The sequence below is a fragment of the Vulpes vulpes genome, chromosome 13 (genome assembly GCF_048418805.1).
Source record: "Vulpes vulpes isolate BD-2025 chromosome 13, VulVul3, whole genome shotgun sequence".
Lineage (NCBI taxonomy): Eukaryota > Metazoa > Chordata > Mammalia > Carnivora > Canidae > Vulpes > Vulpes vulpes.
This window is the reverse complement of record NC_132792.1, coordinates 132,805,592-132,823,530: the sequence shown is the minus strand read 5'-3', so window position 1 is coordinate 132,823,530 and position 17,939 is coordinate 132,805,592. Positions and strand designations below refer to the sequence as shown.

The 17,939-nt window shown below is 40.7% G+C and overlaps 1 protein-coding gene across 6 annotated transcripts in view; it reads right to left on the bottom strand.

Annotated features, from left to right (window-relative positions):
• FMO4 (flavin containing dimethylaniline monoxygenase 4) overlaps positions 1-14,186 on the bottom strand; it is a 36,756-nt gene extending 22,570 nt beyond the window's left edge. For 2 of the 6 annotated variants that reach the window (XM_072732989.1, XM_026003305.2), the window contains exons 1-4: positions 13,872-14,186; positions 11,268-11,405; positions 7,736-7,924; positions 6,749-6,911 (exon numbers count right to left, since the gene is read on the bottom strand). In XM_072732989.1, coding sequence (XP_072589090.1) covers positions 6,749-6,911; positions 7,736-7,924; positions 11,268-11,399 — 484 coding nt within the window. In that variant the 5' untranslated portion in view covers positions 11,400-11,405; positions 13,872-14,186. Of the gene's footprint in view, positions 1-6,748; positions 6,912-7,735; positions 7,945-11,263; positions 11,406-13,871 lie in introns of those variants that run through there. The other 4 variants (XM_026003307.2, XM_072732986.1, XM_072732988.1 and 1 more) reach the window with 4 other exon arrangements.
• Positions 14,187-17,939: the final 3,753 nt, after the last annotated feature.

Genomic DNA, 17,939 nt, shown 5'->3' with positions numbered 1-17,939 from the left:
TCAATGATTATGTCGACAATGCAGTGCCAAAAAAGAAAAAAAAGGGAATCTGGTAAATCATAACTACTAATTCATGAAAAAAAGGAAAAGACAATTCATATACATAAAAATAAGGTGATGTGGATGAGCTTTCAACTGCCAAATAGTGGTGGTGACACCTTGTAGACAAACATCCTTTTCTATGCATTTGGTTTTTGATAAGATAGGGTAGAAATGGCCCAGATATTACTATACAAAGAAGAGTTATGTTCCCAAGCAAAACATTCATGTTCAACATTAGTCTTAAAACTACATGTGAAAGACATATGGTGATTAGGTGAAAGGAGAAAAGGCTTCTTAAAAAGAGCAAATCTTAGCCAGATGTCAGAGGGGCTCTGATAGTATTTTAAATCATTACCAAACAGCTGTGGCTCTCTTGCACACTGGCGTAAGTAAAGATTGACAGAAATTAATGTATTTATTCCCAACTGTCCAGATTTTGGCCAGGGCTTTGTCTTCCAATGCCTTGCCATTTCCTTGAGGAAATTGTATGGCTACTTGATGTTATTTTTTTGGACTGCTGTCATGTTTGAACTATTTACTTTATCACTGAAGGAGTTCAGGACCTGCTACACAAAATACGCCGCTTTGATATATTGATTATTTTCAGGCGAAGGCACTTGAAAAACAGCAAAGGCAGGAAGAGGCTTTCTCTAAACTCTCCTCATCTGCCTCAAGGCAAGTCCTCCAAAGGAACTCTATGGTCATAAATCTCCTTTCTGGCAGTTTCACTAACCAGGAAAGATTGACTCATATCACACGAGAGGATAGTAGAAGTCTAAGCCCAGACAAACATTGTCACAAATAGTTGTATCTCCCATCTTCTTTTCTAAAAGTTCATTCATCTTTCTAGAGAACTTTGCTTCCCCCCGGATTGCCTATATCCACTCCCCCTTTCCCTATTAGGATAGTATGTAAACTCTCAAATCTCATAGATTTTTTTGGTATTCATCGTTTTCCTATGATGTCCACATATTAGTATTAAAAATTAATAAATCTGTATACCTTTCTCTCTGTTAATCTGCCTACCAAACTGAGTAGGGTATAGGAAAAGTCTTTTCTCCCTTACAAAACAGAGGTGTGCATTTCAGCATACATATAGGCAGAGTGGGGGGGGGGGTGTCTTTTTTTTGCGTGTGACAATTCACCCATAGTTTTATTTCAGAAAATAGGCAACGTTGGCTGGGACACATGTATGTACATCCTCCCTTCTTCCAAACCAGAGCAATAAGAAACTTTAATATTGTTTAAATATTAACTTCTAAATTCAGGCAGATGGGACTTCAAGTTAATGTTCATCTGAATGGAATGGGGTTGTCTTAGAAAGAGATTATAATCTTCGCCCTTAAAATAAATTGAGGGCAGGGAAACGTTAATAAAGCCAAAAGACATTTGTATTGCTGTTCTAATAACACAGCGATTGCATGGATTTTTCTCACAATAATCCTTTGAAGTCTATACTATTTTTACTTATATTTTACATATGTAGAAACGGATTTGCTGGGATAATGTGATTTTTGTGACATAACACTTGTCAATGAGTAGAGAGCTGGGAATTTGTTTTTATTTTATTTTTTAAACTAGATTCCACTACGGTGGGGGGCTTGAACTCATGACCCCGAGATCAAGGGTCACACACTCCACCCACTGAGCCAGCCAGGTACCTTGAGGGCTGGGAATTTATTTATTTATTATTTATTTATGATTTTATTTATTTATTCATGAGAGACAGAGAGAGAGAGAGAGAGAGAGAGAGGCAGAGACTTAGGCAGAGGGAGGAGAGGCAGGCTCCACGCAGGGAGCCGATCCCGGGACTCCAGGATCACGCCCTGGGCTGAAGGCAGAAGCTCAACCGCTGAGCCCCCCAGGTGTCCTGAGAGACATAGGCAGAGGGAGAAGCAGGCTCCATGCACCGGGAGCCCGACGTGGGATTCGATCCCGGGTTTCCAGGATCGCGCCCTGGGCCAAAGGCAGGCGCTAAACCGCTGAGCCACCCAAGGATCCCAAGGGCTGGGAATTTAAATGCAAGTATTCTGACACAAGATTCTGGACTTTTAATGTCCATGTTTTGCTCCATTACCCTCTGCTGTCTCTCTTCCAGTATCATTCTGTCATCACGTTGTGCACGATAAATTGTGTTGTTACTCAAAGAATGAATTCATGGTACAGCTTAGCAGGAAGTTACGTTTTACAAAAAATTGTAATGGACTGTGCTCCGCCAGGTGCTTTCATAGGCATTCTCTCAGGTCAGGTTTGTAGTAATCCTCCTGGCTGTGGGTTAGTCATCCTTGTCTTACAGGTGAATCCATTAGTGCATAGAAAGGTTAAGTGATTTAAGGTCATATAATTAATTAATAAGTGCTAGAAACAGGATTTAAATTCCGGTTTTATGACTCCAATTTGTGCTACATTTCAAGCTTTCTCCCTGAAATGACTTAAGTGATTGAGTTGGCCCTGGAAATAACAAATAATCATCTTTAATTTGGTACCAGTAATTTTTTTTTCCATTTCTTTTCCCACAAACGATGGGCATAATTCTTTCATACCAACACCCCTAGCTAAATTCCAGAGCACTCTGCTCTAGGTCCTGTGCTAGGCACTCCTGGGCTAGCGGCTGATTTCATCCAAAAGTAACCCTATTTTCATCCAAAAGTAACCCTAGGAAGAAGGTGCTATGAGTACTTCATTTTACAGGTGGAGAAATAGGGACTTAGGACACAGGATTTGCCCAGGTGTCAATAAGAATCACATGGGCACAACTTGACTCTTGTCCCATGGTAACCAAAGGGTTAGGCTGCCTCTACTTGGACTATGGAAATGACTCTTAGGCTTTAGTTTTCACGAAGATCACGTTGATGGGGGAGTTTGTTAAATATTTGGATTCCAAGGTTCCACTTTTGGAGGTTTTTATTCCATAAATGCCACAGTAACTTGCTTTTAAAATAAACATCTCAGGTTTTGGTGGTGGTTGGGAACCCTGCACTCGTGTCATAGCCTACATCTATCATTACACTAGTTCTTTTCTTTCAGACTGTTTTCATAAAAGGCTGTTGGGCACCTGATTTCATTCAACAGGCACATATTAAACGTATGCTAACATCATGGTAAATTACTTCAAGACTCAGCTTTCATCTTTACCATATTTTCCTTTTCATATCTTACATCCGTGTATGGGGATGGGGACAGGGAGTGATTTGAGGACTACTGAGCACTTCTCAAATGCTATCTCCTTCCTTTGGGGAAGTCTAATTAATGCCTCATAATAAATGCATCTTTGATGCCAAAGAGGTTCAACGTTCAGGGGAGAGCATTCTTCAGACAACTGGGCAATTTAGCACAGAAACATCAAAATCTTAATTATTATTTTTCACAGAAGACTTTCTGAAGTGTATTATATATTTTATGTCCGAAAAGTAGAACAGACTGATAATTCCAGGTCATTCTTATAACCTTCGATTATTGCATTGTCCTCTTATACAGTGAGAGCCTTGGGGTCTGCTGAGGGGCATGGGATTTAGTTTGCCAGGTCACTAAATATTTCTGGAGCACTTTACTGCTGTGATTTATTCATCTTATACTTATTGCCCTAATGTCATGTGCTAGGAAATGCAGAGCAACTACCTGAGGGGAAGGAAGACCATGCGCCTGAATTACATTTACAATGCTCACCAAGCATAAAGACATTAGTAGCTGATCAAACATAATTAGGCATTCACAGCACTAACCTATTACTAATGGTCACAACTGATATGTGGTTAGAGAGTCACTCTTACAAAGCTTCTGTGTGTGGAAGAGCAATGCAGAACTTAGGTCTGCGTGACCCGTCCTGGGGTTGCCACCTGGAACACAGGAGGAGCTGGCACTCTGAGGCCGAATGGCTGCTAGAGCAGGAGTTATTATGGAACTAAGGAGGATGAATATTTCCTTGTCTGGGGGGAATCACAGATCTTTTAGGAAGCAGGTTCTTCTGAACAATTCTCAGAACGTTTATAAAAGTTCACAGTAGGTCATGAGTCACAGCAATAGCAGCTAATGTTGACAGAGTGCTCACCATGTGCTCTGTCCTATCCTGAGTATTTTAATTTAATTCTCATGACCGCTCTATGAAATGGAGTCATTGAGTTAAGTTTACCCAAGATTGGGACACTTGGGTGGCTCAGTGGTTGAGTGTCTGCCTTCAGCTCAGGTCATGATTCTAGAGTTCTGGTTTCAAATCCTGCCTCAGGCTCCCGGCCAGGAGCCTGCTTCTCCCTCTGCCTGTGTCTCTGCCCCTCCCCCTCTGTCTCTCATGATTAAATTAATAAAATCTTAAACAAAAATTTACCCAAGATTATGCAACTAGTTCCAGGATGTGGTCCAAGCTGCCTGATGTTAGAACTTTGTTCATAACCATTATGCTAAATGCCACTTATCATCGAGGGCCATCACCCCAAGGGAACTGTAGCAGCCAGGACCCCTTGGAAACCTTACAGCATGTCCACTCACCAAGATTCCTCATCCTGGGAACATAGAGGAAATTGGGATATCTATTCTGGTGTCCCCCTGTAACAAATCCTTCTAAAGTCTGGTCATAAACTAAGACCTCCTCAGGAGGAGTCTGAAATCTGTATGTGTGGATTTCTTCCTTCTCCCTAATCTGGATTTTGGGGCAAAAGAGAAGGGCACACCAATATTTCTAATGTAATCATTTCTTCCCTAGAGGTCATAAAGGTATATAGAAATGTTTGCTTTTGAAATGATCCCAAACTACCTTGCGATTTTTTTTTAAAGGTTTTACTTATTTATTCATGAAAGGTACAGAGAGAGGCAGAGGCATAGGCAGAGGTTGAAGCAGGCTCCCTGTGGGGAGCCTGATGCAGGACTCAATCCCAGAACCCCGGAATCATGCCCGGAGCTAAAGGCAGATGCTCAACCACTGAGCCACCCAGGTGCCCCTATCTTGCAATTCTATTTTATGTTTGCCCAGTCTCTTTCTTTGGAACCAACTGTTCCAGATTCCACTTTATCCTGCCAAAAGGATCCTCATTTCTCAGTTCTTGACTGATCTTTTGCAGTAGTATCTCTGAGTCAAAGCCTAAGTGGAACTGAGGGTAAGCCAGCCAAAACCTGGTAAGACACTACATTCCAAAAACATCAATCTTTTGACACTTCTAACACATTTCCCCATAGAAATATTGTTATAAGAGGTGGTTCTATATTTCGTTAGTACTGTCCCACTGTGTATTTGGCCACCAGACTAGTTGCAAGTCTGAAGCCCAACCACCACTGACACCATTGCTTCTTTGCAAAATTATGCATCAAAGTCTCACTTGATTCCCAAAACATTTTTTAAAATAGGATATTTTATTAATTTGAGATTACGTTTATAAGATTTATATTTAATTTTTTTATTGGCCCAGGTTTACAAGCTTTATTCTTCACACTCTTTCTTAAAAGTTCTTTCAATTCCTTAATGAAGTTTCAAAACTTCACTTACTCAACTGCCTTTAAAGCCACTTATAAGTGACAGAAGAAGAGTAGCTGTAGGGCATATTAATAATCATCATTTGATCCCAAAAGATGGAGATGTGCTAATCATGAGTATAGCTGCCCCTTCTACAACAAGAGGTTTGAACTATATAGGTCCACTTATACATGGATTTTTCTCAGTAAATACCATACAGTACTGTAAATGTATTTTCTCTTCCTTATGGTTTTCTTAGTAACATTTTCTTTTCTCTAGCTTACTTTATTGTAAGAATATGGCATATAATACATATAACATACAAAATATGTGTTAAACAACGACTTATATTATCAATAGGGCTTCCAGCCAACAGAAAGCTATTAGTTTTTTTGGGGGGGGGGGAGTCAAAAGTTATATGGCGATTTTTGACTATGTAGGGGATCAGTGCCCCTAACCCCTGAGATGTTCAAAGGCTAACCGTACATTTTAAAAAATGTGCTGTTGGAGTCAAAAGCATTTCCAAAAGGAATTTCTAAACTCCCTTTGTGGTTATAGCCTTAGTATAATGAGATATATGGATTATTATTGTGGTGACTGTTTTGAAGTATAAAAATATTTCTTTGGATGTATAATTGCTACTCTATTCCTTAAAAACAAATCTGTCACGTTTCTTTAGACTCTCACTTCCTTTAAGTTATTGAATTACAGACCACTCCTGATTCAAATGACCTGTAATTCAATGACAAAATTCAAAAGCTTGTGTTTTTTTTAATGACACATAAGCCTTATGTGATCATTGAACTTGAATCAGACAGGCATGAAAACGCTTCAATAACAGCAGCATTTATATTAATAAGAAGACCTGACACCTACCTAGTGATTTATACCTTTCTTTAAAAAAAATATTTAATTGACAGAGAGAGAGAGAGCAAGACAGAGCGAATGCCCAAAAAGAGGGACTGGCAGGCAGAGAGAGAAGGAGAGAAGCAAACCCCCTGCTGTACAGGGAGCCCTACATGGGGCTTGATCCCAGGATCCTGTGACCATGATGTCAGCTAAAGGCAGATGCTTAACCAGCTGAGCCACCTAGGCACCCCCCCCCCACCCTCTTTATACCTTTCAAAGTTATTTTGTACATATTATTTCTGAGGGTGAACATGGAGTTGTCTATAATCATTAGTGATTATTTCCAATTACAAATGAATGGCTTTCTTGTAGAAGAACTCAGAAAAGTAGACATAGTCTCAGGTAGAAATGACTCACCAGGAAAGGACTCCAAAGGCAAATGGGGATTCATGAAATGTCCAGTGCAAACCATGACAGCATCAAAGACGGCACGCTCCTGTTTCCCCTCTGTCTCTGTGACCACATCCCACTGGCCAGTTTCAGAGAAGTCTGGTCGTTTCGTTACACTGCACACCGTGGTCTGAAATAGGCAGAAAAACACTCACTTTCTATCAATCACCTTGAGACTTCATGTAACAGCTGGTTTGGTAACCATGTTTGTTATTTCATATGGGGCAAATCAGTCTCAGGTTAAAGGGTCTGTCAATATTGGTTTATCTCCTCCCTAAAGAAATTAAGTAACTGGTGCAAAGACTTAAAAGTGGTTATATAGAGTAGGACCCAAAATATCTGCAAGCCTTCACTGGAAGAAAGAAACATTCGGTCTTTATTCCCAGTGAGAAGTGGTGAGTTATAATACTGAATGCATTGGGAAAATGCAGGAAGGGAGTTTTGGCTCATTATAATTTCTGTGATTCAGATTCCTAGCCATTTCTTCCCCACAGGTTTCATGAACAAAATTCATTTTTCCTTTCCTCTCAAAAAAAATAATTCTAAATTTCTTCCTGAATAAGAATTTGGATTCATAGAGGAATCAGGAAAGCCTATTTTTTTAAAAAAGATTTTATTTATTTATTCATGAGAACAGGAAGAGAGGCAGAGACATAGGCAGAGGAAAAGCAGGCTCCCTACAGGGAGCCCATGTGGGACTCGATCCCAGGACTCAGGATCACGACCTGAGTAAAGGCAGATGCTCAACGATTGAGCCACCCAGGTGCACCAGGAAAGTCTAATTTAATGATTTATTTGAATAAACCATGAGAGATGGAGGAAGTGAAGAATCTTTATTACCTACTTTATTTATATAGAGATAAAATTAGGAATAAATTTACTTAAGATCCCCTTTCCATTAGATTGGATGGGTAGACCCCATTCATTAACCTTCCATAACCCAAGTTATCTTACCCTAAATCGAATGTATTTCAGAAGGTCAAAGTGCTCAGCAAATTCTTGCAGATAGTACCAAAATTTTCCTTGGTTCATGAAATTGGGATAATCTTCTTGGAAGGGGAAGTCACTATAGCATGACATTTCTTTGCAGACATTTGTCACTAATGACTTGTAGACCCTGGTCATCCCATCTTTAGATGTCTCCTATGGTGAAACATAGTTTGCTTGATGGGGTGGGGAGGCAGGAAGAAAAGAGATCATTAGCAGTCAGTGTTCCACTTCTAATTCCAAAGAGTTCCATGAAAATGTAGTATTGGATCTACAGTTATCAGAAATCATTGGCGGGATTAGAATGATTAAACACCATATCTATCTCAAACTTCAAAGAAGTTAACGCAATTTAGCAGGACTCTCTAAGACTAACATTGCCATTCAGTGATTCCATGGACATGGGGCCTATGGTCTAACTCGTTTATTTTTCTCTTCTTTCTTTGCGGTCATCAATCCCTCCACTCATGAAGATCTCTTTCTCTTGTCTTTTTTCACAGAAGTCCTCACTGATTTTTGTGTTTATTGTCTAGGTATATTTCCTTTTTCTCTTTGTTTTAGATTTATTTATTTATTTTAGAGAGAAAGCATGCACGCAAGCGAGGGGAGGTGCATTAGGAGTGGGAGGGAGAGTATTTCAAGCAGACTCTGAGCTGACCATGGAACCCAATGCAAGGCTTGGTCCCATGACCCTGAGATCAGGACCTGAGCTGAAATGAAGAGTTGGATGCTTAAACGACTGAGCCACCCAGGTGCCCTGCTACTATATTTTCAATCACTTTCTCTTTATTGGCTCCTTCCCATCAGGAATTAAAATACTGAAGATAATTTAAAAAGCCAAACAAAACCCATATCCCTTCTAGCCTTGTCTTTCTCTGTCCTAGATCAACTGTACGAAAAATCACATACTGGTAGCCTCTGTTTTCTCACTGGACTCCTAACTCACTGTTGTCTCAATGTTGCACACTAAAAACATAGCAAAGAAACAAGAACATGCATATTAAAGGCACCAATAAACTCTGGTGGCTGAAGCTAATTTCTACTTCTTTTTTTAAAAAAGTGTCTTTCTTAGCTGTTCTTAGCTGTTGCCTTCCCTGAGGCAGCTGCTGTGCTTTCTCAGTGTCCTGCTTTTCTAACATAGAACCATTCACACTGCAGTGTAATGTCTTTACAGTCTTTATCACCAGACTGTAAGGAGGGCAGGGTCCCTGTCCATCTTGTCCCCTCCGGGTAGAGGGACATTATACATACTGGTACTTGTTCAAATAAGGGAAAATTAATACTATTACTGCATTAAAAATTATTTATTCATGAGAGACAGAGAGAGAGAGAGAGAGAGAGAGAGAGAGAGGCAGAGACATAAGCAGACATAGGCAGAGGGAGAAGCAGGCTCCATGCAGGGAGCCTGATGTGAGACTCAATCCCAGGATCCTGGGATCACGCCCTGAACCAAAGGCAGATGCTCAACTGCTGAGCCAGCCAGGTGTCCCTATCACTGCATTTTTGAGAAATAAATAGTATATAGATGTTGAGAGAAACTACATCAACATTTATTATTATTATCATTCGGAATATAGTTGACACACAGTGTCACATTAGTTTCAGATGTACAACATACATAAAAATTTTAATAGTGGGGACCCATGGGTATTGATATTATATTTAATTTGTATTTTTCCTTTTGTTTAGTGCAATTATTATTTTCTTTTTTATTATATTTTAAAGATTTATTCATTTATTTTAGAGAGAGAGAGAGTGAACTTGTGTGAATGAGGAAAGGGACAGCGAGAGAATTTTTTTTTTTTAAGATTTTATTTATTTATTCACGAGGGACACACAGAGAGAGAGAAAGAGAGAGAGAGAGAGGCAGAGGGGGGAGAAGCAGGCTCCATGCAGGGAGCTCGATGTGGGACTTGATTCCCTGACTCCAGGATTACGCCCTGGGGAAGGCAGGCGCTAAACCGCTGAGCCATCCAGGTGTCCCAGAGTGAAGGAATCTATAAGCAGACTCCTCAATGAACCTGGAGCCTGATGCAGGGCTCCATCTCATGGCCCATGGGATCACAACCTGAACCAAGAGTCCATTGCTCAACTGATTGAGCCAGCTGGGTGCCTCCCTTTATACTTTTGAGAGAGAGAGAGAGAGAGAGAGAGAGAGAGAACGTGTGTCTCCATGAGCGTTTGCACTTGCTGACACCAGTGGGAGGGCAAAGGGAAAGGAAGAGAAAGAATCTTAAGCAGGCTCCATCCCTACATTGGGCTTGATTTCATGATGCTAAGATCATGATCTGAGCTGAAATTGAGAGATGCTTAACCAACTGAGCCGCCCAAGCATCCTATTTTCTTTCTTTTTTTAAACTCAATATTATTTTCTAAAATTTATCTATATTACTTTAGCATGGGAGAAGAAAACCAAATCAACTGTGGGGCCAAATAGCAGAAGGTACACAAATCAGACCCAATGTTTTCTTTCCACATTGACATTTGGTGGCTGAATCAGGCTTACAGTACAACAGAAAAAACTACCCCCCACCCCCATACTATAATCCTAATCCTATAATACTATAATCCCAGGGCTGTGATCATATCTGCTTACATACATTTGCTTATTCTGTTTTCTTCACCATCTATCAAAGACTGGCAAATGCCACTTTCTCCGTGAAGGCTTCCCTCATTCATACCAGTTTGAAGTACTCTTCTAGCATGAACTCCACTGAATGTTGCTTTTCTCTTACCCCTGACGCATCCAGTACTTAGACTTCCTACCTTCTGATACTTTACACCCCACCACTGGGACAGATCCCTAGGTCCCTGCTGGACATCCTGCTATTCCCAGTTACCAGGACCAATCCTAGCCAGCAGGTGGTATTTAGCCACTCCCAGTCCTTACTTCTGTTGCTTAAGTCACCCAAGAGCTGGCCTAGCTCCAAAAATAACCTCCCAGGAGGTACACTGAACTCCTTCAAAGGATTGATCAGTGCCTTGGCTCTTTTTATTCTGATAATGTGAGGGTTATCCAACCCCCCACCTGACCTTTCAGGGTCTGGTTTCTTGTTTCACTCCTGCCAATTCTCCTCTCAAAGACTTGAATAAATGCCTGGGGGCTGGAGCTCTGCTCCTAATGCCAACTTCCATCTTTCCAAAAGTATCATCTGCTTCATACTCACCAGTGCCATTTGGCTTAACCTATGTGACATTGTTAGTCTCCTAATGTCCGTGGTCTAGAAATAATTGTAACTTCCAATACTGTGTTTGTGTATCAGACTTATCTCTTCCTTTCCTCCGCTTTCCCACTGTCTCTGCCCTGCCTACTCTCCAGGTTTATCACCTGTCACACTGCATCCTGCACAGTGTTAGCCCTGTACACAAGCCTGTGTTGTTGAAGTGAGCTGCTTTTTTATGTGATCAACAAGGTAGGCTGAAGCCACCATGCCTGAGCAGGGACGAAGCAGACAGCCAGATTACGATGGATAGAAATGGGAAGTAACAAGTTACCCACAGTAAACTTCCATAGTCCCCCAATGTCGTTACTTCTTTCAAAGCAGGTGGGCTCCAGGTCCTCGTCCAAGCAGCACTTGATGGAGGACAGGCCACTCACACCAGCTCCAATCACAGCAACTCGCCTGGCCATGGCACTCTGTTAGAGAGGAAGGTTGGGCTAAGCTTTATATGACAAGACTAGAAGGAACCTTCTGTTATAGAACTTAACTTTTAGAGTGGTATAAACACCCTCTTTTAGCTGAGGCAGATTCACATTTTGGTTAAAAATGAGGGCTCTGAATTCAGACTGTTTTGGTTTAAGTCTTATTATCACTTATTAATAGTGTGACCTCAGGCTAGCTGCTTATCATCTCTGGGCCTTGGTTTTCATTTTAGTACAATGGGAATGGAAATAATAATAATATCTCTTAAATATTTGTTACGAAATTAAATGATTGATATGTTGGAAGGGTTATAGAAGTGTGTCTCCTACATAGTAAGTGCTCACTTAAATTTAGTTCTACTGTAGTCAGGCCCTTGATCCCCTTGAGATTTTGTTTACTTTAAAATGTTTTATTTTATTTTTTTATTATTATTTTTAAGTAGGCTTCATGCCCAACGTGGGGCTTGAACTCATGATCCTGAGATTAAGAGTCACATGCTCTACTGACTGAGCAAGCTAGGTGCCCCTTGGGACTTTAGATACCCTAGGAATAAAAGAGCCCTTTGCTGCCACCTAGTGCTTTTGGACCCTAAGAACCGCAGCTAGCAAAAATGTTAGTTCCTATTCAAAGCCTCTAGAGTCTTGAAGAATAGCTGGTCATGGGTCATCTCCTGCCACGCAACAAAGATATTACATGAATTAAGGGTGGTTCTTAACCTTGCATCGAGGCAAGATAGACTGACCATAATATAGAACAAAGTCCCCAAGGAAAGTTCCATGGAACATTCTAGATGAGATCTTATGGAAATGGGGATGCCTGTATTTGTCAGTAGAGCCTGGAAGAAGTACGTGTCACAGGGATTTATAACCAGTTTTTCTTGATATTACAATTTGGATTTCTGCAAACATCAACATAGCTATTGTATTGACAGATGGGTTAACTACTCAATTCTAGCAAATCAGCTATGTTGAAGAATTGTTTGAGTTTTAGATGGAGTGACATTACTTATACAAAAGTGCCCAGCACCAAATATTTCTCGGTGTTCATTCCCTACCTCCCTAATTTTCTCCTGTCTTTTCCTCCCTTTCCCCTAGAAAAGACAGCTCAAGCAAAAACACACTGGGAATTCATGCCTCTTAAAATCACACAACATTTCCACATTATAAATTTCTGAGCCAGGGCAGCCATTTAAAAAATATGCTTCGAATCACTGAGGAAAGTCGGTGAGCAAATTGGAAATGGGAAGACCTGGGTTCTAGTTCTACCTCTGCTTCTAACCAGCTGTATACATTTAAACAAAATTCTTCATTTCCTGTGAGATTGTTCCCGCATTTGTAAAGCAGAGGTTTCTAATAGTTTTCTCTTTTCCCCTTCCAGCCCAAGAGAATTGTTTTTTATGTCCGAATGGCAAGTATTTGGTACCAAAATAGGTGTGAATTGAAAGGTAGGAGAGAGAGTGCAGACTTGAAGAGCCAGGAGGTGGGGACACAAAGTGCATGTAAGCATTTTGTAAACTAGAAAGGGTGCTAGGCCCTCTGTAGACCAAATGTTGCTTATAATAAGTTCCTTGGTAGAGATGAGCTGAACCACTGAATTGGGACTTTTGAACGACATGACAACCCCATCCCATATCTGGCAGACCAGAAAAGGTAGGAACTGTTTTTGAGACATGGAGAGGCTTGGGTGATTTCTGAATCATGCAACTGCTCAAAATTTATTTGAGTATGGAATCTCATCTGTTTATATATTTTTTAAGGTTAATTATTTAAAATTTTTTTTATTGGAGTTCAATTTGCCAACATATATCATCTGTGTATATTTCTTATCATCACCCACCAATGCTCTTACTTTGTTAGAGTCTTTCCTATACCCTGCGGAGTGTTTTCTGTTTCCCAGTGCCTGGAGCTACTATCTCCTCCATAAGATGAAATCAGGGGTGAGAAGAGAATTACAGAAAGTGCCACGATTCTATTCTTCTTAACTGCCCCCTCGCTTTCAGATGGTTTCTCCCTAGAACATAACTTGGTTTCCTTGCAATGCTCTTTTGCTTTCTGACTTTGTCCTCAACTGCTATCTTTTTTTTTTTTTTAAATTTTATTTATTTATGATAGTCATACAGAGAGAAAGAGAGAGAGGCAGAGACACAGGCAGAGACACAGGCAGAGGGAGAAGCAGGCTCCATGCACCGGGAGCCTGATGTGGGATTCGATCCCGGGTCTCCAGGATCGCGCCCTGGGCCAAAGGCAGGCGCCAAACCGCTGCGCCACCCAGGGATCCCCTCAACTGCTATCTTCACCCTAATCAAGAGGCTCCGGAAGAAGAGACTCACAGTCATTCTTAAGGAATGGGTTCATCAAGAATATGCATCCTCTGCAAAAGCAGTTTCTGGAAACATTTCCCCATTAAAAAAAAAAAAAAAAAAAAGACAACAGCAAAGAAGAGTCATCCAGGACACTTACCTCGTTGGCACAGAGAAGATACTCTGACAAATGATTTCGCAAAGCAAATAGACAACGCTTTGTTCTAAGAGGAAAACAAGGGAAAGCTGACTTTGATCAAGTGGCCTCAGCGCGAGACACAGCGGTTCGCCTGCCCCATCCCGGTGACAGCAGAGAGCGTCCCACTCGCTGGGCGTAAAAAGTTGTGCTGCACAGGAGCTGGAAACTTCCGTGATCTCAGGGGAGGGCTCAGTGACGAATTAGAATACGGGCTTTGGATTCGGAGCGCATCGAGGACTTCTGCCCCTTTCCCCACCCTCCTCGACGTCACAGTCCAGGCACAGCCTGGAACTTCGCGGAAGGCTTAAGCGGCTGCCCTTCCCGCGGCGGCCTGTAGAGGGCGCCAAAGCCACCGCGGCGTCGCAGGCGTTCTGCCGGCCGAACTCTCGCATCAGGAGTCTCATTTTATTTTGTTTTATATTGTATTTCATCTCATTTCATCTCATTTCATTTTATTTATTCATGAGAGACACACACACAGAGAGGCGGACACACAGGCAGAGGGAGAAGGCGGCTCCCTGCACGGAGCCGGATGTGGGCCTCGATCCCAGAACCTCCGGATCACGACCTGAGCCAAAGGCAGACGCTAACCCCTGGGCCCCCCAGATATCAGGACTCTTCTTGAGCCATCGCAGGAGTGGGCCGGAGGAGAAAGCAGTTTAGGTGACTGTCACTCATCAAGTTCTTTCATGTCTAGAGCTCTCTAAACCCAGGAATGTGATTCTAAAATCCGGAATTTATAAGGGATTTAAGCAATGTCATCCTTTTAGAGAGAGTCAGCAGAAGGAGCTGGTAAAATGAGTTTGAGAAAGCCTAAAATTAGTTTTAAATATTAGCCTAGGGCACTAGAAAAAAAGAGCAATTACAGAAGCAACAATAGAATACTAAATAGGCACCATCTTTTTTTCTTTTCTTTTTTTCTTTTCTACTCTATTGAGTGGTTGGAAGCCAATAGAGTAGCCATAAATTCATTGAATAGTTATCGGGTCGGGAGCTCAAGGCAAAAGCCCACAGGGGTCAGGAAAATAACTCAAAGGAGGAGAGGGCCTGGTACTGATTGACTGGAAAGCACATCTCTAGTCTGTAGCTTCAGGGAAATGGTGCTATTTGAGAGCATGAGCCCAAATTGCAATTTTAGGATCTTTTCAATAGCAAATGAAAATCCAAATTTTTATATGAAATCTTCTGTTTGTAACAAATTAATTTTTTCCTTTGAAAAGTCTTAAGCTCACAGAAAATTTGAAAGGACAGTTTTGTTAACAAACATCAGTGTATCCCTCAGCCATTAACCTCTTGGTACATTTTTCTTTCTCTCTTTACACACACACACACACACACACACACACACACACACACACACATCTGAGTGTAGTCTTTAGACACCAGGATGCCATCAGTATATTCCAGTATGTATCTCACAGGAATAGGGGCATTCTCCCACACAATCACATTATCATTACCACACCTAGGAAAACCGGTATAAATTCAATAATACCATCCAACATACCTGGTCTACTTTCAAATTTCTCCAGTTGTCTCCAAAATGTTATTATTTTTAAAAGATTTTATTTATTTATTCAAGAGAGAGGCAGGCTCCATGCAGGGAGCCCGATGTGGGACTTGATCCCAGGACTCGAGGACCATACCCTAGGCCAAAGGCAGGCACTAAACCGCTGAGTCACCCAGGTGTCCCCAAAATGTTCTTATCCAGTGGCATACCAGATCTGGCTTATACAGAGAGAATGTGTGCGTCTCTTCCAGTATCGCAGTAGCTTGACATTGGTCAGGGTGGGAATATTTATAACATGGAAATTGGCAATTATGATAAGTCTGGGATCCTCACTCCCCAAGGCTAGTTTATTATTTATTTACACCCCCTTTTTTATTTAACAGCTTTATTGAGGTATAATTGATACACAGAAAAACGCTACGTATATTTAATGAGTGTAATTTGACGAGTTTGGATGCATGTAGTACACTTGTGAAACCATCACCACAATCAAGATAATAAACATACCCATCACTTTCTGTAAGTTTCCTCATGCCCTTTTGTTTGTTTTTGGTAAGAATATTTGATGTAAAATCTACTCTTTTAACAAATTTTTATGGGCACAATATGTATTTTATTTATATGCACTATGTTGAAAGGTAGATTGCCAGAACTTATTAATCTTGCAGAACTAAAACTTCATATACATTGAATAACTCCTCATTTTCTCCTGCTCCCAGTTTCTGCTTCTTTGAGTTTAACTGTTTTAGAGAAGAATCATACAGATTTGTCTTTTTTTTTTTTAATAGGCTTAAGGGCCAGAGTGGAGCCCAAAGTGGGGCTTGAATTCATGACTCTGAGATCAAGACCGGAGATGAGATCAAGAGTTGGAGGCTTAACCTACTGAGCCACCCAGGCACTCGCAGATTTGTCTTTTTGTGACTGGCTTATTTCACTTAGCATAATGTTGTCTCCAGGTTCATCAGTGTTGTCACATATGGTAGGATGCTTTCTTTTTTCTTTTCTTTTTTTCTCTTTTCTTCTCTCTTCCTTTTTTTTTTTTTACAATAAATTTATTTTTTATTGGTGTTCAATTTACCAACATACAGAATAACACCCAGTGCTCATCCCGTCAAGTGCCCCCCTCAGTGCCCGTCACCCATTCACCCCCACCTGCCGCCCTCCTCCCCTTCCACCACCCCTAGTTCGTTTCCCAGAGTTAGGAGTCTTTATGTTCTGTCTCCCTTTCTGATATTTCCCACACGTTTCTTCTCCCTTCCCTTATATTCCCTTTCACTATTATTTATATTCCCCAAATGAATTCCCCAAATGAATGTGCCGAAAAATATTCCATTTTGGTAGTGTAGAGCATATTTCCTTCATCCATTCATCTGTCAAGATCCCTATTTCAATTCTTTTGGATAAATATCCAGAAGTGGGATTGCTGGATCATATGGTCGTTCTACTTTTAATTTTTTAGGAACCTCCATGCTGCCCCATTTTATATTGCCACCATCAGTGTAAAAGGGTTCTATTTTCTTCACATCTTCACCAATACTTGTTACTTTTATTGTGTTTTTGATAATAGCCATCCTAACAGGTAATATTTCATTGTTGTCTTGATTTGCATTTCCCTGATGGTTAGTAATGTTGAGCATCTTTTTTAAAAAATATTTTGTTTGTTTATTCATGAGACACACAGAGAGAGAGGCAGAGACATAGGCAGAGGGAGAGGCAGGCTCCCTGTGGTGAGCCTGATGCAGGACTCAGTCCCAGAATCCCAGGATTGTGCCCTGAGCTAAAGGCAGATGCTCAACCCCTGAGTCACCCAGGTGTCCTGAGAACTTTTTAAATATATCTGTTGGGCATTTGTACATCATTTTTAGAGAAATTTCCATTCAAGAACTTTGCCCATTTTGTAATCAGTTTATTTGGGTCTTTTCTTTTCTTTTCTTTTCTTTTCTTTTCTTTTTGTTGTTTTTACTATTAGGTTGTAGAAGTCTTACTTTGGATATTAACTCCTTGTTGGGTGTATGGTTTGCAAATATTTTTCCCATTCTGTAGGTTGTCTTTTCATTCTGTTGATTGCTTTCTTTGCTGTGAAGAAGGTTTTTAGTTTGATGAAGTCCCACATGTCTGTTTTTGTTTTTGTTGTCTGTGCCTTTGGTGTTATATCCAAGATATCATTGCCAAGACCATTGTCAAGAGGATTTTTTCCTATGTTATCTTTTAGGAGTTTTATATTTTTGGTCTCATGTTTAAGTCTTTAATCCATTTTAAGTTGATGTGTGTGTGTGTGTGTGTGTGTGTGTGTGTGGTGTGAGATAAGGGTCTGATTTCATTCCTGTGCAAGTGGATATCCAATTTTCCCAGCATCATTTCTCAAAGAGACTATCTTTTCCTCGTTGTGTGGTTTTGGCAGCCTTGTTGAAGATTAATTTCTGGGCTCACAACTCTGTTCTGTTGGTCTATATCTGTCTTGATGCTGGCACTATCTTGTTTTAATCACTGTAGTTTTGTTCTAACAGGGGTTTTTTTTT